Source organism: Phodopus roborovskii, unplaced genomic scaffold (assembly GCF_943737965.1).
Source record: "Phodopus roborovskii unplaced genomic scaffold, PHOROB, whole genome shotgun sequence".
Classification (NCBI taxonomy): domain Eukaryota; kingdom Metazoa; phylum Chordata; class Mammalia; order Rodentia; family Cricetidae; genus Phodopus; species Phodopus roborovskii.
Window position 1 is genome coordinate 776,659 of NW_026125281.1, and position 23,209 is coordinate 799,867.

General features: G+C 44.1%; 1 protein-coding gene across 2 annotated transcripts in view; it reads right to left on the reverse strand.

Annotated features, from left to right (window-relative positions):
* Window positions 1-300: 300 nt before the first annotated feature.
* Window positions 301-23,209, reverse strand: part of Jph1 (junctophilin 1) — a 78,024-nt gene continuing 55,115 nt past the window's right edge. The window contains exons 3-6 of one of the 2 annotated variants that reach the window (XM_051196511.1): window positions 19,525-19,643; window positions 7,319-7,965; window positions 1,282-1,377; window positions 301-842 (exon numbers count right to left, since the gene is read on the reverse strand). In XM_051196511.1, coding sequence (XP_051052468.1) covers window positions 1,297-1,377; window positions 7,319-7,965; window positions 19,525-19,643 — 847 coding nt within the window. In that variant the 3' untranslated portion in view covers window positions 301-842; window positions 1,282-1,296. Of the gene's footprint in view, window positions 843-1,024; window positions 1,112-1,281; window positions 1,378-7,318; window positions 7,966-19,524; window positions 19,644-23,209 lie in introns of those variants that run through there. The other variant, XM_051196520.1, reaches the window with a different exon arrangement.

Sequence of the window (23,209 nt, forward strand, 5' to 3'; positions counted from 1 at the left end):
AGAGGAGCTATTAATAGCATCTTGCTTAACTTTCATGGGAATTGACACAGCCACTGACCAGATTTTATTTGGTTGTAACGTACGTCAGCAATGAAACCGGACCCTTAGCCACTGATTACTGCAATCCATGCAACGTTCTGACTACACTTCTCTTCTTCAGCGTTAAAAAACGAAGCAAGCACCTCCTGAGTGCGCCAACCCTTCACCTCAGCAACGGTAAAAATATTTAAAATTAAATTATTTCTTTGGAAGATATGAGACCTTCAGACCTCTACATCTTAAAGATAAATAGCTCTTTATTGGCGTAGAAAGAATAAACAACACAAAGATGACGTATTGCTATCAAAATAAACAGCGCTATTTTTTTTTTTTTTTTTTTTTTTTTGTTACTTTTCCTTGAGATGCAACCTGTGTGTTTTCGTCCGGCCAGGACTGCAGGTGGAAGATGACTTATACATCCTATTTAAATAAACGGCAAACATGAGCAGAGTCGTGCACAAGCAAATGTAACTTTCCCCCCCAGAACATTCCAGGAGACGTTAAAAGCAGCAGGTCACTGCAGAAGACCGCTGAGTGACGCTACCACCGCCTACTTCTTCTAATGAGATAGCAGTGAATGTTGGAACCGCGCCCACCGCAACACAATCCTCGGCCCGCATTCCTTGGCCAGTCTTCTCTCCCCAGCTCCCTACTAAAAACGTCAGATGGTAAAATAGTAAGGCAGCTGTTGACTTCCATCAAGAAGAAGAAAAAAAAAAGTTGCCGGTCCATACGTTTCCAGTTTAGTCGCACTCTGCTAGGACAGATGGAGCAGCCAATGCCAAGAACTTCACCGGATAGGGCTGCTTCAGCAGATTTTAAAAAAGAATCATTATTAAGCTTTGCTCTGCACCATGGCTGTGCGCTTCAGCTCCCAGGGGACCCCGAAAAACACAAAGCATTCTTGGGGGAACTGAACAGGTCCTCTGGCTCCTTTTCCCAAGTTTCATCTCTCTTGTGATCCCATCCCAATTCCAGCCTCCTTGCCTGAGTCTGCCTGGGGTATGTTGTTTAAATGGCTGAGGACACCATGGCAGTACTGTGGGCTAACTCCACTAGTTGTCAGACTTCACTGACGGGTCAACAGTTACATCATTAAATAACCGTACTGAGTGACATTCAGGTACAGCCAGCATTAAAGTGAAAGGCAATGTCATTGTTTAAAAAAAAAAAAAAATGTAAATTGGAATCAGAGAAAACAATGTTGTTGTAATTCTGTACGGAGATTAAGGCTATGCTTACCTTTCCTAATTCCAATCAAGTCAGAAAGTGAACAAAAAGAATGGCCAACCCGATGTTCAACAGCATGACCAGGACAATCATGACGGAATTAGGGCCCTGAAGGAGAAAACAGAACAGAACACGCAGTGTTCCCACGTCAGTATGGCTACTCGACACCAATCCAGCACCGGAAGCGATTACCAGAAATAAAAGCATGCAAACATGGCTGAAGAAACTAAGGCATGAAAGTCAACAGCCCTCCCAAAAGGTGTGAGCTAAAAACAGGGACGAGGTTACCTTTAGATGGGGTCACTGTTCAACTTCCACTAAAAATCTAGATCTGAATTAAGTTAAACACTGTTTTTAAGTTGGGTGTGGTGGCGCACACCTTTAATCTTAGCACTCCAGTAGCAGAGGCAGGCAGAGGTCTGTGAGTTCGAAGTCAGTCTGGTCTCCAGAGTCAGTTTTAGACAGTAAGGCTACGCAGTGAGACCTCATCTCAAAAATTTCTTTCTGACATAACTTACTCTATTCATCCCACGCAATTGGTGGCCTCATTTGGGAAAGGTCACTGGAAAGGAGCTGGGAGCTTGTGGGACTTGGATACATAGTTATTGTTCAGGTGTGACAGATTCAGAAGGGAAGGGCAGTCTCTCATCAAGGCGTTAGAAAATGAGAATAAAATTATAGGAAATTATTCCTCTCCTTAGAGAAATCCAGGAAAACATTCAGGTGCTTTTGTTTTTATAGGCCTTGTGTGTCCTACACTGGCCTTGGAACTCATTATGTAGCTGAGGATGGCCTTGAACTTCTGATCCTCCTTTCTATACATCCCACTGTGCTGGGTTAGGGGCGTATCTCAACCAAGCCTGCTTTATGTGCCGCTGAGGATTGAACACAGCTTTGCCCATGCTAGGAAAATTACCAGATGAGTTACAGGCTCAGCCTGAAGAATCCATCTTTATTAGAAGTATAAGATCTTGGTATAAAACAGTATTGTTCTAGACTGCCTTTATGTTGTAGGTAAATGAATTGGCTTTTGGAAAATTTATTTTCATGTGTATGAACATGTTTCCTGAATGGATGTATGTGCTTGTGTGTGTGTGTGTGGGAAGTCTCTGCAAATACCATGACCTATAGAGTGTTGATCTGTGAGAGGCAAGAAGGCAGTCTGGCTCAACAGGATTCAGTAGTCGGTGTTGGTTCAAAGTTTGAGAGTCTGACCTTGAGTAGTTTATTTTAGGACTATTTAAGCACAGTGCAATTTGGAAGCAGCTTACTGGTGCTAATTAACTCAGTCTTGTAGTATAGCAAAACTTAAGACTTAACCACATTGAAAAATGCGTTGTACAGCCCTAAAACATGGGTTCAGTAGATAACTGAGAAGAAAAGCTCAAGACGAGGGTCTGGAGGAAGATCCAGTGTGGTCTCAGCTACACGAGATAGTGAAAAGTTACCAGGCTCTCAGTCACATCCACTCAGCCTCCTGGGCAGAAAATAGCTTATATCTCTCCACTAAAAGAGACAACCCTCTGTGTTTACCATTCCTGTGTCCCCCAGTGCTTATCTGTGAACATAGGACCTCTGCGCCTCCTACACGTGCCCACAGATACCAGAAGGGGGCTTTGGATCTACCAGTATTACAAGTGGGTATGAGCTGCCATGTGAGCTGCCATGTGAGTGCTAGTAACTGAACCCGGGTCTTCTGTCTGAGTGGCAGTGCTCTTAACTGCAAGCCATCTCTCCAGTCAAAGTTAATTATTCTACTAATTAAGTTTACACAAAAGGAACCAGCCACACGCCCAGTACCAAATACGTCTGTGCTAAAACAAGGTGACGGGGGGCATCACATGTACCTTCTCTGGTGACAGGATTCAATAGTAAGGAAGTCTGGTCAAGTGTTCATCTTCCAGGTGGGAGCTTGGTTTAGGTCACCTATCACTGACCGAAGGACATCCCTACCCTGTGCTTGTGGATGGCAGCTATCTGGTGGAGGTCAGGGCGCCCTGGGCTTTCTCCGTTGTATCCCTTGCCACGTTTTATTGTCAACCCCCTTCTCGGTGCACACTCTCTCCACACAGACTCGGCGCCACGGTAACAATGTTGACTTTGTCCTCACTATGTCCCTCATGCCTGACTCCTGGGGCATCCAGATCCTCCACGGAGCCAGCGTTCAAGGACAACCCACCGCTTTCTAGCATATCCCTAGGTGCTGGTGGTCTGGATGTTGAACAAAGCAGGCGAACTCACTGCATTAAAGAGCAAACGCTTTGTTAGTAAAGTGGGTCATGGGGACTGAAGACAGGGCCTTGGAGGGAGGGAGGGAGGGACACGGGGAAGAAGCCATCCCCCATCTCTTAAGCCGCACGTAGATGGAAGAAAAAAACATGTTTTAAATGCTCGGCAGTAGACCAAGCATCTCTAAGTAGATTATCACTTAGCTCTTATTTATTCTTCACATGAGATTATTAGTTCCCGTCTAGAGGGCTTCAAGAGGATAAGTGTATCAGAATATTTACAGGCTATTTACGAATCAAGGTTCTTTAGAACCAGGGTTAAATGTCAGGCTTTCACTTGGGTGCTTTGGGCTCTTTTCGCTAACTCTGCTAAAGCTCAGACCTTAGTTTAAAAAGCGATTTCTAACACAGTTCAAGGTAGCATTTTCATCTATATCAGGGAAACAAAATCTTACTAACTTCCAACTACTCGGTTCACAGGTGAGCCAGGCATGGTGGGTCACGCCGGAATCTTAGCACACAGGAGAAATGCCATCAGTTTAGAGCTAGGCTGGACTATGGAGCGAGGCTGGTTGCAATAAATGGTGAGTTCTGTTCCTCGCAACTTCTCAACCAAACCAAGGCAAGCTTAAGCTTAAGAAGTAGAAACTTTCAGAACTCAAAATCCTAGTGATAACCTTTCACAGCAATGTTATGCCTACTCTGTGCTTTGCTTAGACTTTATTCGTGAGTGCCCACAATTTGGGATTCAATTCCGGGCTAGTGCATTTGATTCCTCTCATAGATAATGGGTGCATGAAGGATGGAGAAAAACATACTGGGTTAGAACAAAACCATGTGGAGTCCAGAGTCTGAAGAGGACTCAGGACAGAATCAGCCAGCGAGTGCCTCTGAAACCGGCATCCAAAACTGAAGACAGGGCTGGGTGTGTAATACCCACCTGGCTCACATAAGGCAGGCCTTGGGCTTGATCCCAGCAAAAGGGAAACCAAAACAAACTGACGCTCTGTGCGAATCTTTGACTCCCATTTTACAAACCCTGGTGTAATGTTCTGTGCATTTACATGAAGTCTATTGAATGGACTAGTACCCTGGGTTTGTAAGTTGTCTCGGGTTGGGCTTATTTGCTGTCTTTCATCCCATATCTCATTTTACCTCTAATCTGGCACCAAGGAATGATGAATGGATGCTTTACCACATACACATGTATTTATCCGGTACATGTGCCAATATGCAGGCATATTTACCCTGCCAGTGTAGCTGCAGTCAGGGAGCTATTTTAAAAGACGACTCGGGGAAGACGAGCGTAGAGACCAGTAATGGGAGGCCCCAGCCGCAGCAGCCGCCAGGTGGAAATGAAAAGCTGGGGACGCTGTGTTTAAAAGGTGGGTAGCAAGCTGTGGCCTTGGTTTTCTTCAGACACCGTAGGCAGGTCACCGGGTGAAAAAGCTCTATGGTGAAGTCCCATGAATATGATTGTGGTGGCCAGTGGTGGCTTAAAATAGCAAAATGAAGAAAAGCTTAGTCCTATTTGCTCAGACTGACTGGGACAGGTGTGACAGGGAGCAAGGCCAACGATAAGTAAAGACCAGGAGAAACCTTCAGGCAGTTAGGAAAATAAAAACAGAGGAAGTCAAAATAGGAGATATCCAGCTCAAGTTGACCCTGCAGACCCTACAGGCTGCTACAAGTTTCTCCTGGAGGGCTGCAATTCTTACAGGAAGGAGCCTACCGCCTACTTAATTTCCTCTGTTAGTATGTGTTCTACAAGACTTTCTGGTCCAGGGTAAAGGTGAAGAAACAGAGTGTATGGAGCCACTTGTACCCAATTCTCACTTCAACCAGTATGTCACTGATAATGATAATAACTCCTCCCTCGGAGCATTTACTCTCTCCAGAATTGCATTAGGAACATAACCTCTAATCACCGAGAGTACTGGCCCATTTATTATGGGCATTCCCTAGAGCCTGCTCTGGTGTGAACATTTCTATGGATTGTAGACCGTTATAAGCGTGGAACTTGCGCAGGGCCTTGGACAAGTAGATATCACTGCACCGTTTCCATGGTCACCCACTGGCTACTCTGACAGTGATGTGTTACTTCCCTAACTCCAGCGAAGAGGGCTCCGTGCTGCTATTAGAGAGGCAGCAATTTTCACACTGAGGGCCAAGTCGATCCTGCCTTCCAGGTCTGGATGGTCATTCCCAGGGCAGCCTGAACTTCAAGGCAGAGGAATGGATGCTGAGACCATCTCATATATATGTAGCTTGCATTTTGATCAGTGAACCCGAGTTGGAAGTTGCTTGGCTTACTTCAAGAACCAGCAGATTCTACACATTAGTAAAACCTATGCTTTTCCTAAATACAGTGGAGACGTGTTTACAAACACACAGTGCTACTACAGAGAAAGGTTTATAGGGTTACAGCATTGATTCCCCCCCCCCATCACAGGCTGATGAGGGGGATGATGGGCACATTCTTCCCTTGTGGTATTTGGAAAATTAAATGCCCTACTGGGCAGGCAAAGGCATAACACTGATGGAATGATGGTACTGTTCAGATTTGCCCCTTGTTAATCAGGCAGATGGTATTTCCATGAAGCCTTATTCATAAATATTCAAGTTGAATGTCTGAGAATTAGTTGTTTCATGCAATGGACTGATAGAGGTAGAATTGTAATAACAGATAACGATTTATCGTTGTTCAAACACTTTAAAAACCAAATGCTTACTAAATAATCAAAATGCCTTATAGTGGTCTGTCTTTAATTTATATTTAGCTAATGAAAAAGTGAAGAATGAAAAAATAACCAATGTTAATATGTACATATATTAGCAAAAGTTAACATGAGTTTATTCAAAAAATGAATTTTAATTGTTTAACTCCATGAATAAAAGGAACAAAGCTAAGCTAAGCTAGTCTATAATCCATCTACTTGGCCAAGTTTACAGTTCAGCCTTTCATATACCTGTTTCTGAAGCTGCCAGTACCCATTAAGAGGCCATGTCTTACGTATTTCATAGTGAACCTGACCACCCAGAGGCATGCAGGACTAAGCTAACGTGTCACTTTATTTTAAATCAGTCCCTTTAGAAAAGAGATTCTAAAAAACTTCAGATCCCATAAATTCTCTGAACTTGATAAAATCCAAGTTCTATATGGTACTCACCAAATCAAGGCATGTCAAGGGCCATGTAGTAGACATTTATCAATAACACATCTTACTGCCCCCCTCAAATAATCTCACCTGCCCAAGACACATCAATGGTTAGTATCTATTAGACAGCTGAATCTAGAAGCATACACACCCTGGAGATGAGTTATAAAGTCATTACATTGTCATAAAAAGCTTCTCATTTGGGGATAAAAATATTCTTATTGCAGAACTTAAGTAAAATACAGATCACACATTTATGAGAATTTACCGTGGCTGCTGATGATAGTCCTTTGTGTGAAGACAAGGGAGGTTCGGAGCTCCTCATTGCTAAGCAGAGAGGCACCAGCTGTGGGCAGTGGCCATGTTTCCCTTCTAGGGGCCACTGAGTAGGTAATTACTAAGACACACTGATACTTCCTAACTGTCGAGACCATCCTTGGCTGGCCAGGCCTTAGCCCTATCTGAACTGTGTATAGTGGGTGCCTTAGTAGGCTCAGAATTCCTGACCAGAGAACTATTTGCTATCATGAGCTATAAACATGTCATGCTCAGTTCTAACAACATAGTGGATCCTTGTCGGCCTAGCTGTGGTCAAGATGGAAAATAACCCACCCCGCGCTGCTCCACGGACAAACCCAAGGGAAGGGTTCTTGCGAGACTTACTGAATTGGCTTCTTTTTCCGAAGGAGGGCAGGGATCACTGCTTGCAGGATTCTTTGGTATAGCAAGTTCAGACTTCTTGGCTTTTGGCTCAGCTCTGCTTTCTTTGGCAGCTGATTTTGTCACAGATCTAGGGGAACTCCACTTGTTGGGCGAGGGCCTGTATACCAGTGCTGAGGAAGGCTGGTTGGCTCCATGGAGGTCATCCTCCCCATCTTCTGGAGGATGCTGGGGCGTGTTCAGTTTCACATAGTAGCCGTGATACTGAGAGTGCAGCTCCCCGTTGCTGGGGTTGGGAACATGGTGGCGGCCAGAGTACTTGGACACTGTTGCTCCGAGTTCCTTGGAAGGAGCCTTTGACGTCAAGGGCTTATTGACAATGGCTGTCACCTGCTCCTCAGTCACGCTCCGTTTATCTTGACTGAGTCTTGCCCCTGAGCCGGGGTTTTGTTTCTTCGTGGGCTTCGGGGAGGGAGGTTGTGGGGAGTGGCTCTGTTTGGGACTTGCCTCAGGAGACCTGGGGGGTGTCGTGCCTTTGCGATAAAAATGTGGGGATTCCTTTGGCGATGGTGGCTTTTCTGGTGCCTTTTCTTCTGGATTTTCTTTAACATCTACCCCTTCCTGAAATCTTTGCTTGATATAATCAGGGCCTGGAAACCAGAAACAGAAAGAAAAGGAAGTGATAAAAAAAAAAAAAGTAAATTTTGCTAAAGGAGATCCACGTCTCATCCTTACAAGGTGTGAGCACATTTCCATGTCTAAGGAAAAGATTACTCCTGGAAAATGCTTTCAAGGTAAAACTTGTCACTATTTATCCTTTACTGACATCCATAAAAAATGAACTTTAGACTTCTCTAATATTTCTATTATTTCTTATTGGAAGGGCATGGTTGTTTGGTGTGGAGTAGAACTCATGTTGGTAGAACTTCTAACCAACAATTTATTTACCCCAATTACGTGGTATAATCAAAGTATGGGCAGCATTAACTTGAATAAAGAAATAAGCTTGTTTTTGTCTGATCAGAAGTTTGCAGAGATCTGCACTGTACAAGGAAAGCCTGCTGAGGAGGCATTTTTAACCACTGCTGAAACTTTTTGGTCAGGACCAACTTGTGCCTTTAGTCTGCACTTTGGAATAACTTTCCGCGTGCTTCATTCATAGCAGAGACATATTTACAGCACTGTCCACAAGACAGTGGCCTCTGGCTCTACAGGCTCAGGTTTTGTGTTAACTTTTTTTTAAAAAGTAAACCTCAGGAACATTATTTATAACACGTTTTTTAAAAAGAAGACTCTATTTAAAATTATTTACTTTTGGAAGACTAGAGAGAGCTCAGCAGGTAAAGTGCTTGTTAGGAAAGCGTGAGGACCTGGGTAGAAGTGACGTCACAAAAGCGGGAGGTATGGTTGTGTGAACCTGCCATGCCGGCACCGGAGCGGCATGACGACAGGCAGACCGGTTCCTGACGCTTGGCTTAGCTAACTGGTGAGGCCCAGGTCCTAATGAGACCGTGTCCCAAAAGAAAGTGAACAGCATCTGAAGGATGCTGTTCATTGGGTTCAACATGCACAGACACTGACCCTGACCCCCCACCACACACACACACACACACACACACACACACACACACAGTTATTGCCAGCATATATGCAACCTGTTAAGTCTGTATAATGTTACTTGTGTGCACGTTTTCAGGACACTGGACAACCGACTGCCATGCTCTTCCCTGGGGGGCTCCTCCTCCCTTTCTCCGGCTCCCAGCATCCCTCAGTTGTCTGTAGTCCTTTGTGTAGGGCTGAGGCCCTCCTGGGCTTTTGCCTTCCAGTTTGGCATGCCCACTGATGGCCTCTTTGTTCAGCTCAGGTTTGGGCTCATGTTGGTGACATTTTGTGAGAATGCGCTCTTGCACAAAGATTCAGCACGAAGGAACACAACAGGTATCACCCCAGCCTCCATTCTCCAGAAGATAGAGCCACCCCTCAGCCTTCAAGCGTCCCCAAACTTGTCAACAGTCGAGATTTCCTTTCTGAATTTGCTAAATACCTTCTTTTCTTTCCCAGAGATGTCTCACCATGTAGTAGCTGTGGCTAACATGGAGACTGTATAGATCTGCCTGCCTCCTCTTCCTGAGTGCTGGCATTAAAGTTGTGCAACACTATGCCTATTAAGCACCTTATTCTCTAAGCTGGTGGTTTTACCTCTCCTGCAAAAGGCCATGTCCTTGTTTCTGAATTCATCCTTGGTGCTGTGCTGGGCATAGCACCTACAGGGAGCCACAGTATCATGGGCACAAGAAATTCCAGTCTTCACCGACAGACTCACCCTGCTTCTCTTGTTTATTTTAGCTGTTGAGAACTGAGCCCAGGGCCTCATACTGTACTGCAGAACCACACCCACAATGCTCGCCCTCTTTTTGAAACCCTGTGAGCTCACCTGTATTGTCGTATGTGGAGAACCCTTTACAATTCTACTGTAAATGTGTTCTTACCATCCCTCCTCCTTTGTGGTCTGTGCTGAGCCAATCTGACTGTTGCGTATTACCTGCTTTCCCCTCACCATCCCCACGGTCCTCTGTTCGGTGTCTTTAGAATGCCTTTATTTGTGCTTCCCAGTGACCCCATTATAGTGTCCCTGAACACACCATTCTAGGCACCGCCGTGAACGTACCATGCAAAGGTAATTACAATAGTCAAGATTCTTGGGGCTAACAGTTCTAATTTAATCTACACGACACCGAATAGATTATATGAATGACTAAGTACTTGTGACTTCAATCCAATAGATAAGCACAAACTTATGTTTAAAAACAAAAAGAAAAACCCTACAAAACTTGGCAATGTCTTTACAGGAAAGAGTGGAAGACACCATAGATACTGACAAGCTTCAGTTACACATTCTGAAAGATGGGAGGAAAAGATGCGGTAAAGGCGTCAAAAAGCGCATGCTTCATTTAGGAGACGTGAGGCTCTGACCCTGTCGCTAAGAACTGGCTTACTTTTCATTTGTCATGGGGAGCTGACCAGAAGTAGGCAAGGGAGTTTCCCTGACAGTTCCCAGCAAAAATGACTCCCTGTTGAGGATGGGGTGGTGCCAACATCCACAGCTGCAAGAGACTGTTTACTGGGGAGAAACTTGGCCTATTTGGTAATAACTGACCCAAGACCACACTTAGTTATATACTTCAGCTTCTGTCTCTCTCTCTGTGTGTACATGAATACACACATGTACAAGATAACATTTGAATATGAACACATTTTCAAATGCTTTCTATAAACACTTTAAAAAAAAAAAACCAGAAGCAACCTCTCCCTAAACCTCTCTGCATTTATACTGAATTTATGTTTAGGAATCTTATTAGGAGGCTAAGTTGAGGAAGCTACAATAACTGTGAAACTCAAATTTGTACTACACTGGATGTACTTCCTGACTTAACTCCCAGATACCAGACAAGTCGCTTCTGTCCCCTTTAGAAGCCTGTGATATTGCTTCTTTGGGTAGTTGTCTTGTCTTAGCAGTGGTAGGAAATGTGTGTCTATTGTGGTCCCTCAGGACTACTCTAAGCCTTTTTGGAGACACTGAGCTATGTCTATCACCTGGGTCGCTGATGCTGCCGAACACCTGCTGCATTCAAAGAAATCACTAGGACGGTGGGTGTTATATTTGGGTACCGACATTCAGATCGAAAACCGCCTCGCTTTATGCACTGGAAAACATAACAGCGATCTCACGCCATGGTTCCTATACTCGTGGCCGATCAGACACAGCCCAGCGCTTTCAACGCAATGGAAGCAGAAATCCAAGCGTAGACATTTGAATTTGAATGCTCCAGGTGATTCTATATGCCAGATGCAAGTGACTGAAAGAGCGCGAAAATTACGGGTGTTGAACAGACCTCTACTAATGCCCACCTTACACGGCCACACCCAAATGGGGAATGGTGCCAACTTGGCACCATCCTGTGAGAGCTGGGCAAATGTGAGGATACACAGATTTTTCCAGAGCAAGAGTCAATTCATTTTAAACAAGACAGTTAATGTAATGCAGTGGGCAGAGGTTTTTTCCTGGACTCTTTTTTGTCTTGGAAAGTACACACTGTGCCTGCTACCCGTTCTGCGTAGAAATGTGTGCTACAGTGTAATGCCAGCTACGTAAAGCTGGTGAGTGGTGGCAGCTCACCATCAGGACCAGCCATTATTGCCAGGGAGGGAAACTATAACAAATGTTGAGAGTTTGGCAGTTGGACTTGGCAGACAATCATGTTTTTATAGGCAGGATCTATGAATCCTGAGAGATTTTCACCCGCACCCTGGGATTCACATTGAGAAAAAGTCACCCGGTTTACAGTATTCCACACAGGAACAGTCAGCCTGTCCCTGGCACCACACCACAGAAAGGTAAGTCCTCACAGTTGGCACAAAGGCTTTGGGTGGACACTGGCAGATGGTGGCGGCAGAGAATGCAGTCTGAACTTCACAAGTGAGGCTCACTGGGCTGGTCGTGGGCAGGAACGCCAGTAAGATAGCCCCCCGCCCCCACACACAGTCATCTACACGGGCAAGGCCCCTGTCAAATGCTTAGCTGCAGCAACAGAAATCAATCGTTTTTCTCAAGAACAAAGCGAGCATACGGAAATATTCTAAAGAGATTACATAACCGGTGGAAATAACACTAACACTATTTTCCCTAAAGGACCTCATGGCTCCGTCTTTAACAATTCTGCAGCATCTGTGACCACAGTCAGAGATCTATGAACTGTGGGTGTCCTCTCTGGTACCCTGCAAGTGGCTGTCACTCAAGATACGTTTGCGAAACTGAGTATGCGGGAGTGAGTGGTCAGGATGACCAGAAGGCTGAGGAATCATCACTTTCCTATCTCCATGGAAAAACAAGAAAGTACTCAGAATCTAAGGCTTGGGAAGATGAACTCAGAAGCCATCTATCCATTCCTGGAAGCTTCCATTTACTTATCCACACGATTGCCTGGCCTTCAGGAATGAAGAATGCTTGGACTTCCAATTCATGAGAAATTCAAGCAGGTAACACTTAGTTGTAAATGCTTAGTGGTGCTGTGTGAGCACACACATTTCAACACAGGAAGAGAAGGCTGGCTGAGGATGTTGCCTAGGGAAGCAGACTGGCATTCTCCTGAAAGGGCTCAAAGTAATAAATTTACCACAGTCCAAGGCAGTGTTTCAATTTATTTAACTCAATTCTCAGACTCACTGATAAACTATGCCTCACTTAATGACTTGGAATTAAAAAATGAGGTGAGGGCATTTATGGAGGCAGCTGGGGAGATGACTCAATGAAGTGCTTGCCACACCAGTATGAGAACCTCAATTTAGATCTCTAGCAGCCATACAAAAAGCTGGGTGTGGCGGTTTATGCCTGTGATCCTAGCACTGGGAAGGAAGAGACAGGTGGATCCTTGGAGCTTGCTGGCCAGCTAATCTTGCCAAATTTGTGTTAAGTTCTGGGTTCCATGAGAGACCCTGTCTCAAAAAAATAAGGCAGAGAGTGAATGAGGGAGATGTCCGACATGCACAAGCACACACATACTTGCCCACAAAAAAATCATGACTGAGTAACTCAAACAGTGGGATTGACAAGGCGCGGTAATAGTTCCCCCTTTTCTCTAATCGTTTCACTTCTTCCTGATCATCCCCAAGAGCTGGAGCACATCCCGAATCATCGGCATACTCCCCTTTATGAAACTCTTACGACGACTGGTATGCCATACTGTAAGGCCAACTCATTGATTCACAGAGCGCAATGGGAAGGTCACATAAGCTACACAACTTTCATTGACACCACCAGGACCTGTCACTCCTGAGGGCGGAGCTTCATGACTTCCTGGCCATTGTGAAATGAGGATGAGGAGGAGGAATATGAGATGGCAGACTCTCACCATAGGGAATATGAGAATTAACCATGTAGTGGGACCAGGTGGGCTAGCTTGATGCATCTATTTCCTCAGTCAGGACAATGATGCACTGGAGACTTTACCTGCCTCTTGGCTATGGTTCCCTGCCTTCTGCCCTATAGTCACAACCATCCTTGTCAATGCAACTGCAATAGTTCAAGCTCTGGTCCAGGCTTCTCTAGACAGGATCTGGATGGACAATGCCAGTGTTTGCCTCTGTGACTCGGTTTACTTCTGTACTTCCTATGCCGACTGATCCTTTAGAGGTTTTTGTGTGCCCAGCCATGTACTATCACTGAGAGTTCTTGACTGATCTCTTCAATATTATGGCTCACTTTCAAGTAAAGCCTTCTCGGGGCAAAGTTCTTGCCAAATTATCAGCGGGTAAATCACTACTATTTCACAATGATTTCCAATTTGGGTTTCTCCGTGTGTATGCAACACACATCTACTTAGGGTGATGTGGTGGTTAGAACTTAGCCCTTAGAGGACTTAATATCCCTATACAGGTCTATTTTTATCTTGCAGTTTAATTGATCCATATACTAGATTTTTGAACTAAAGCTGAGAGATTTAACAGTAATGAAAACATTGCCAGCTCCTAGAAGTAAATGATTTGCCATGAAAGCATCCAAAAATGTAAGCCACCAGACACAGCTCTTCTGAGGCCTGCAGCATATGCCTTTCAAACAATGGTGGTATGTGTATCTGAGATGCGTACATTTAGTGGGCAGGCTTGTGGTACTCAAAGTCTTTTTGCAAATGCCTATCTGATTTGCTCACCCTGTAAATGGAGATTGGAAAGCATGAGTTATGTTCCCTTGAGAGTATCCGTCACACCCAGCACAGAACAGGCCTTCTATACGGTTCCTGGAGGGAGTGTTGGCTGTAGGTCAAAGGGGACTGCAGTTGATCCCTTAGCTCTGTTCTCAAAGAGGCTCACTGTCATCTCATGCCACGAGGATGTATTCATTACTGATGAACAACTTGCCTATATGAGTCTGTCTGAACTAAGGAAGGGTGGAATTACAGTTTCCCACAATATTTCTTTTGCCTCAAATGCTTTTCTACCTGATGAAGGCTTTTAAAAAGCATTCGGTCTGGGAAACTGAGATGGCCTTCAGTCTCGTTTAGCTCTTCTAACACCTAAGAGAAGTCTACAGGGACCCCACTCTGCAGCAGAATTAGCATCTGCAGACAACAATGGTAAGCTTGTTGGCTTGCAAGGCGTTTTGAGCCCATGGTCTCCAGAGTGCCTAGCTTCTCCAGATGGTGGTAGAGCTGGGAACAGAGGACAAAACTCCCTCTGCTTGCCCAGCTCTTCCTGTGGGTTTCACACCCTGAAATAGCTCATCCACCAAGGTCCTTAGATACCAGGAAAGAAAGTGGGAGTTTATTCATCAGAGCTCACTTCAAAATATTCAAAAGATCCCTTTCTCAGTAAAATATGCATGTATTAACGGTTTCAAATCAGATACACAAATGCGACACCCATTCTCACTCTTGAGCAGTCACTCATGTCTCAGCAACCCAGGGGGCCCCTCCAGTCACTATTCTACTGTCTTCTCTCTCTGCCCCCTCGCCCTCCCTGTCCTCTCTCTGCAGACTGCTGTGTGTGTGTACAAGCACATTTGTGCTCCTGTGTGTTGAGACTAGAGCCTGACACTCTGATGTCTTCCTCAATTGGTCTTCATGCCTTTGTTTTTGAGATAGTGTCTCTCACTGAATCTGGAGCATGCTATCTCAGCATGACCAGATGGCCAGCAAGCCTCAGGTAGCCTCCTGTTTTGTCCTACTTATTCTGTAGTATTGCTGAGATTTAAAAAAATCAAAACCAACCAACAACAGGAAAAGATCCGGCCCTGATTGCTCGCAGGGGTCCTACACCTGGCTATGCGTGGTACTGGCCTAGGCAGGCTAGCGGATCCTCCTTTTCCCTGGCAGTTGCTCGGATGGCAGCATCTTCTTCTTTTGAGACTCACCAATCCCAGTTCTGACTCCTTCCAGGGACCCAGTGGCCACACATGCCTTACTGATACCTGGAGGTAGGCTGACTGGGCTTCCCTTCCCCTCCAGCTCTCTGAACTAAACCCAACCTCCAGGCCTTGTTTGGGTCTCACACCCCCTGTGTCCAGGTCCAGTCCGGTGAGTTCTCTGAACCCTAGCCTGCCCACAGCCTCTCCAGTACCCAGACCATGATCTGGCCCATTCTGATCACCCCCACTTCATCCATCTTCATCCCCAGGCTTGGCCCCTGTCACACATCTGCTGAGTCCCCCAGACACTAGTCTGCCTGCACCACATCCAGCCTCCAGGCATGGACCACACATCTGTTCATGGATCAAGCATGTTAAGTCTCTGGAACCTAACCAGCCTGTGCCATCCCCAACCCACAGGCTTTGCTTTGTCAGCATAGTCTGAACAACCTAGCGTAACACATCACTTTAAACTCACAAGCAACCAAAGAGGCTCACATGCCCATATCACGCCGTAAAAATACAGTGTGAAGCACCAGCACGGGCTATCTGACCCCAGATCTACCAATTTGTCGGGAACTACTTCGATGATGCCTGAGACACAGAACAATCTTAAACTTCATCAAATCACTCAAGGAGTGATTTACAGACACAAAGAAACAGCTCAACGAACTCAATGAGGATAACAGTAACTGCTGGAGTAGGAAATGATAAAGGCAATCCAGGCTTTAAAAACTGAATCCTTGAAGAGGTCACAAGCTGAGATGAAGATAGGACTGAAAAACTCAACAGCTCAATTAGAAAACTCTGGCCAGTACTGGGGTGGGAGGGTAAAGGGGAGGATTTAAAACAATCAGGCAAGAAATAGGGAAAAAAACCAACCCGTGAAAAGAAGCTTGCAGAAAGTGTGGGACCCCACAAAAAGGCCAAAATTTCTAATTCTAGGCATAGAGTAAGAAGAATAACCCTAGGTCAGTGGCACAGTTCAGATTTTTCAATACAATCATAGATGAGAACAACCCCAAGTCAAGGGAAGACTAACCCAGTTGGATATAAGAAGTGAAGGGACTCTGGCCAGCTCAGGTATGGTGAGCATGTGGCTCTGGCAGGCCCGGCCCTTCTCCCCCATCCCCTCCGCCTTGCTAAAAACTATTACATTACATTCTTAAAGCTAGACATCAAAATCTATTCCCTTATTCAGCCATTCCCCTCCCCAGCCCAAGGATGACTACCAAGGTCCAGCTATGGAAGCATCAAAAGCCCTCTTTAGCTCACCTAATTAACATATCCAGTTAAAAGTAAACAGGGTCTCCCATTTGACCTTTACAAACTTCCATTTTCCTATGGGCCATGTCTGTCTCCCCTCTATCCAGAGGCAGTCCTGTGTCTTGGGACAAATACTCCTGTCCCCTCTCCCCGTCCCTTGTTCCCTGCATTCTAATCAAGGGAACAATTAACCAAGAAGATGTTACAGTCCTAGGCGTAAAAGCTCCAACTTCATAAAAATCATACTTAGGGAGTTAAAGACATAGACTAAGTATGAGTTAATAACAGGTGATTTCAAGATCCCCTTTTATTACCAATACACGTTTCTTAAATAAACAGAGAAACATTGGAACTGAATGACATTATATAATCAAACAAATCTACAGGATATTCTGTTCCAACACCAAAGAATATATACTTTCTACTCAGCAGCCCATGGAAACTTATCTAAAATGTATCACGTAGCCTGGAATACAAATCCTAAAAAATTCAGAAAAAATTCATGTATCCCTTTGAACTATAATGGACAACAAAGGAATCTGTACAGAGTCATGGAGAGTAAATGAAACCACAGCACAACGGAACCTCCAGGACACATTAAATACAGTCCTACAAGGGAAATGTATACATCTGACTGCCTGCGTTAAGATACCAGAACACACCTGAGCTGGGACTGGTGGCCTTTAGTCCAAGCACTCTGGAGACAGGCAGAGCTTGAGGTCAGCCTAGTCTAGGTAAAAAGTTCCAGGTTAGCCAGTGCTATGTGGGGAGACCCTGTCTTACTCCCACTACCTCGGCCAACCCAAGAAAAAAAGAATAACTTAATCTGGAAAAATTAAAATGTAAACCCTGTAGACAGGGGGAAAAATGAAATAGAATCAATGAAAAACAATACGGAAAAAGAAAAATGAAATCCAAGAGCTGGTCCTTTGACAAAATAAAGCAAGACAGAGCAGACCTTTGGTCCAATTAGACAAAAACAAAATCCACAAAATCCCTATCACATTAACAGAATCAGATGAACAGGGAAATGTTACAGCAGACAAAGAAATGGAGAATACCATAAGACAATACTTTATGGGCCTAAATCTATTAAGTTAGCAAACCTAAAAGAAACATTTCTAGATTCACCTGAACTACTAAAGTTAAACCAAAAAGAGATCAATTTAAACAGACCCATTACAAACACGGAGCTCAAACAGTGACCAAAAAAAAAAAAAAAAACCTGACTAAAAAAAGCCCAGACACAGATGGATTCACAGCAGATTCTATGAGACTGTCAAAGAAGAGTCAACCAACTTGGAATCAAAAAGTTGTACCCCCAAACTCCTTCTACAAACACAGTATCACTAACACCAAAACCAAGTGAAGACTCAGCAAAAAGGAAATTCTAGGCCAATATCCCTGATGACCAGACTCAAAAATCACTCACTAAGATACTTGGAAACAACACAGTCATACCTCAAAAAATTATATACCATGACTAAGCTGGCTTTATCCCAGAGATGCTCAGCATGTAAGTCAGTAAAAACTTGACAAAAATCTAACATGGCTTCATGATAAAAGTGCCAGAGACAGTAGGACTCAAGGGAACATGCCTCGACCTAATAAAGGATATCTATGACAAACACAAACCGGAGAAAAATTTGAAGCAATACCATTAAAATCAGGAAAAAGACAGAGCTATCCACCCTCCTTGCCACACCTTTTCAGTACCTGAAGCACTAGCAAAAGCAATGAGGTAAGAGAAGCCAATGAAAGGGATACATTAAGAAAACAAGTAAAATTAACTCTGCTTGTAGATTATATATTACAGACATTCTAAAAATCCCACCAGCAAATTTCTAGAAAGGATCAACAATTTCAGCAAAATGGCAGGGTACAAAAATCAACTTTAAAAACTATATTCTAACAACAAACACAATGAGGAGATGATCTTGGAGACACTCATTCACCATAAAAGAAAAAAAGAATAAGCCTAATCTAGGTAGTTTACAACAAAAACTTTAAAGCTCTCAAAAAAGAGATGGAAGAAAATGGAAAGACTTGTCATACTTATAGATTGGTACAATTAATATTGGGAAAAGGCTCTTTCTACCTAAAGCCATTTATAGATTGAATGGATTCCCAATCAAAAATTCTTACAACATTCTTCACAGAAATAGAAAGATATCATCCTAAAATTTATATAGAACAAAAGACCCCAGATAGCCAAAAGCAATCCAGAAAAAGACAACAATGCTAGGATCATCATTCCACATTTCAAGGTATTTTACAGAACCACAGTAATAAAAGCAGCAGGCCATCACCACAAAAAACAGACATATAGGCCAATGGAACCAGACAGAAGACCCAGATGAGTACACAACAGTCAACCAGTATTTGACAAAACAACAACAAAAATCCCAAACAACCCCCAGGATCTTCAAAACTAGTGCTCGGAAAACTGGGCGTCCACATGTAGAAGAACGCATTTAGGCCCATCTATTATTAACCTGCAGAAAGGTCAACTCCACACAGATCAAAGCCTCAGTGAGAAATTGGGGACATTAAAACTGCTATCAGACGACAGGCAGTGCCCACAAGACACAGGTGAACAGGCATTCACTAAACTAAGGCTAACAACCGACAACTGGGACCGGATGACACTAAAAAGCTTTTGTACAGCAGAGGAAACAACCAAGAAGCCCACAGCTAGATGAAAAGCTTCAGGAGGCCAACGGCTGGGCAGACTGGGGAGAACAAGTTTCCTCCATGGATGAGCTCCCATACAGGTTGTCCAATCCCAGGTGCTAAGCCCTGGACAAACATGCAAAGCCAAACAGACGCAGTAGCTTCTACACTGGGTAGAAGTGCCTCTGGGTAACGCACACTTATACACCTACGGTAATAATAATCGAAGAGGTCATGAATTTGGGGGGCAGGAACGAAGTAGAGGTCCTGCTCATGAATGAAGCTCTCAAAAAGACACAACAAATAAAGCAGAGGAAATGGCAAGCTTAGACTCCAACTTTTCCCAGCAGAGGAAGGAAACAGGATTTACCTGGTTGGTAGAAATCAGGCGACAGTTCTCGGGCCACGGCTCTTGCGATATCGCACTCCTGGCGGGCAGCCAGTGCAGCCTGGTCAGCAGCGTCAGCTTTCGCTCTGGCGTGTGCAGTCCTACAGGGGCACAAGAATGGGGAGGAGAGAAAGCTTTACATTAATCCCCCATGGACAAGCAAACCTTGGTCTAGGGAGAGGAATGTCAATTATGATCATGGCCCAGCACCTGCAGCAGCAGCTCTCTGTGTCACAATGCTCTGAGCATGGATGAAAACCTCCTGTGAATCACCGCAGTCCTTTCCAGGGAACAGGAAACCTGTGCAACATCGCTACAGTGGGACACTGTGTCTGGCTGTCAGAACTCAGTGGACTAACCAAGTCCTCTGCATCACACTCCCCCAGGGCCAAAAAAACCAACCAACTATGGAGAGTAGGATTTGACCTTCTGAATTAGCTTAGTGTTCACTGACCAGAGCTACTGGTAGACCCAGGTAAGAATCTGAATGAGGAAAGGCTGCCCAGGGGAAGAAATGAGCACAAACCACTACCCTCAAACCCTTGCTGTGGCCGATTTCAGGCCATCAGGATGCTACTGGACGTGTTACCAGGAAGAGACACACACTATAGGTTCTTACCAGCACCGTAGGGCAGGCTAGTGAGCGGTCTACTTACCAAGTGATCCTACATTCAAAACAGCTGAACAAAGCAGCCTTGTAGACTACAGCCAGGATTTCTGCATCTTCTTCGAATCCCCCAGGACAGCGCCCCTTACCAGCAGGAAGTAGTTTGGAAAGAACGATGCCCAAATATTGTCTATAAATGTTTGTTTTCATTTAAATGGACTTGGTTATAAAACATAAACTAATTAATTAATTAAACTTCTCTGCCTTTAAATTTCTCAGAAGGTTGTCTGCGCATGTGGAGCTGTCACAGGATATCTTTTTGGGAACGGGTTCTCTTTCTAAAGTGTGGGCTCTGAAGTCTGAACTCGGGACATGGCTCTTACCTGCTGAGCCCTCTCACTGGGCGGCGGGGGTGGGGGGGACACGGACGGACACACGGACATGGATCTTGTATGAAACAGATAGGACCCAATGAGACAGAGCTGGCTGGCGAGGGTGGAATGGACCTTTTGGTCTCCTATCCCCTCCCTGCTCCATCCTCACACATTAAAAGCTTCACCCTTTTCAGGGGAGCAGGTTTGAGCTTCCAGGCCTGTCTTGGCTCCTCTCTTGCAGACACAGGAGTAACCGGAACACCTGGCTGCTACGCATTACTGTAGTCAAAGGCATCAAAAATTGTTTTTCTCACCAACTTGAATTTTTTCCCCCTTTAACCACTGAATTATTTTACAAGTAATTAAGTCATTTTTACTCTGAAGAAAATCTGCTACTTTCCTCAATTTTCTTGAATGCGTAAAAAAATAATTCAAGGATGGCCCTTACATTTGACAATGCTTTTTGCAAAAAGTACACTCAACTGTAACCTAGACAGGCTTAAGGTTCACTCCTGAAAGAAATGTACACTGTCCTTAGGTTTTCACGGACAGAGCTGATGGAAATTCTAATACAGACGGCTCTGTTAAAGGTGAAACTACACCTGACATCTACTGAGTCTGCTACTCGTACATCTTATCCATTTTCTCCCCAACAATAAAGTGCTTTAAAATGCTGCTTTTGGTATCCTTTAAATTTTATTATATATTATGTCATGGTTAGGTCGTGATCTGACTCTTAGAACTTGGTGGCAAAGGCTACCATCTAACAAATCCTGTTCCCCTCTGCTTGTCCTGAAATGTCTGGCGATAACAAGAAATAATTTTTTTGGGGGGGTTATGGCACTGTGGGTAATAAAATGCAAAAACAAAACATGACCTGTTGGCCTTTCTTTTGGACTGTGACATTATTCATTTATGTGAGACCTAGATTTGAGAAAACCAATTATCTCACACAGACAGTCGCAGCCCTTGTAAAGAAGAAATTAGTCTACAGAACACTCTGGATAGGGACAAAAGGCGAGCGGCTCTGCAGACTAAGGCACAATTGCAGGCTGGATTCTGAGGCACCGGTACCGAGTAAGAAGGCCATGCTTCAGTCTTGATATGATCCTATAATAAGACTGGCCCAGACAGACTCAGCGTGCCGACACTCAGAGCCACAACTTTCCATCTTGTATCCACTTGCTAACTGACATAGCAGATGAAGATCTCAGCTCAGAACAAGACTCTGTTACTATTTTACTCCCAGTAAACCTTGTTCAGAAGACCACATTGTAGGCGTCTTCCACCTACCGGTTCCTGAATGTTAGCGTTCTCCATAAAATGCCTTAAGAACGAATAAAACAACAAGACCTAGGATGGTAACTTCAGGGCTGAGTTCTTATTCCAAACAACTGGTATTAACAGTGAGTCACTAATCACACTTTTCAGTGCTGAAGTTGACAGCTTCCTTTTGTCTGAAAGTGATAGCAAGCTACTTAGCTGTAACATGGCCATGACCGGGCATGTTATTGCCAGTGAAGGTTGGTGTTTGATACTTCCAGAGCTCCTACCTTTGCACATGTTTTAGAAGTTAGGCGTTGAAAACATCTAGTCAATGACCAGGCCAAATCTCTTCAGAGCCTCGAGTGATCTTTGTCAATGAGATCACAAGTTTAACTACCGTTCTTACCAAAGAAATGCCTACACACTGCAGTAATTAGTATCATTCCCCTGGCTTCTGGTCAAGAGGAAAGTAGAGCTAAGATTCATCTGAAAAATATTTACACACCATTGATATTACCATTGCCATTTTTATAAAGAGCCACAGGAGACAATGCTCTTATTGTGTAGGTACAGGAACAATTTGGTCTCTGATGATGAACTGGTTTGCTTCCTAGTATCATACAACCATAACAACATAATCTGTTTCTCTTTTTGTTAAAGCTACCAGGAAACTCAAGAGTAAAATGATCCCCAGCCTACACACAGGTACCTTCTGTAGTTTTAAGGCTCTAACCAGACTCCCCAGACCAGGAATGCTGGTATGTTCATATTTGTCACCATCCATGTACATGCTTTCTGCAAACTGGCAGGATATTTAATCAAAACAGCCAATTCTGAGACCAATATGTATGCTGCTGTTCTTACTAAGGTTTCTCAACTTTGTTCCCACATTGTGCAAATTCCCTGGGGACAGATGTGATGACTTGGGGATCTTAGAGTCTACTGTTCAGCTTTCATTTGTAAGACTTTTTTTAATCTCCAGAACACTTTAAAACTTAGAAGATTAGTCCCCATTATTAAGTACCTTAAAAACTTTATTCCCTAATATTTTCTTTAAAAATTAGTTGACAGGCTGTAATTTTTTTTCCCACTTACTTGTTGCTTCTGTGAACATGTGGACATCTTATGTGGAGTTGTTTCTCTTCTGCCATGTTCTTCCTACCAGGAATGGCACTCAGGTTATAGGGCTTGGCAGCAGGCATCTTTACCTGCCGAGCCTTCTCGTCAGCACCCTGTAAGAGTCTACACTTTTGATAGGCAGGTCAAAAAGCTGCTCTCTACTTCTTACAACTATTTCAAATCTTTCTACCTTGTTTTTTTTTTTTTTTTTTTTTTTTTTTTTTGTTGCTAGAGACTAAACCCAGGGCCATGAATATACTAGGTAAGTGCCCTTGCTTATTTATTTATATATATATATATA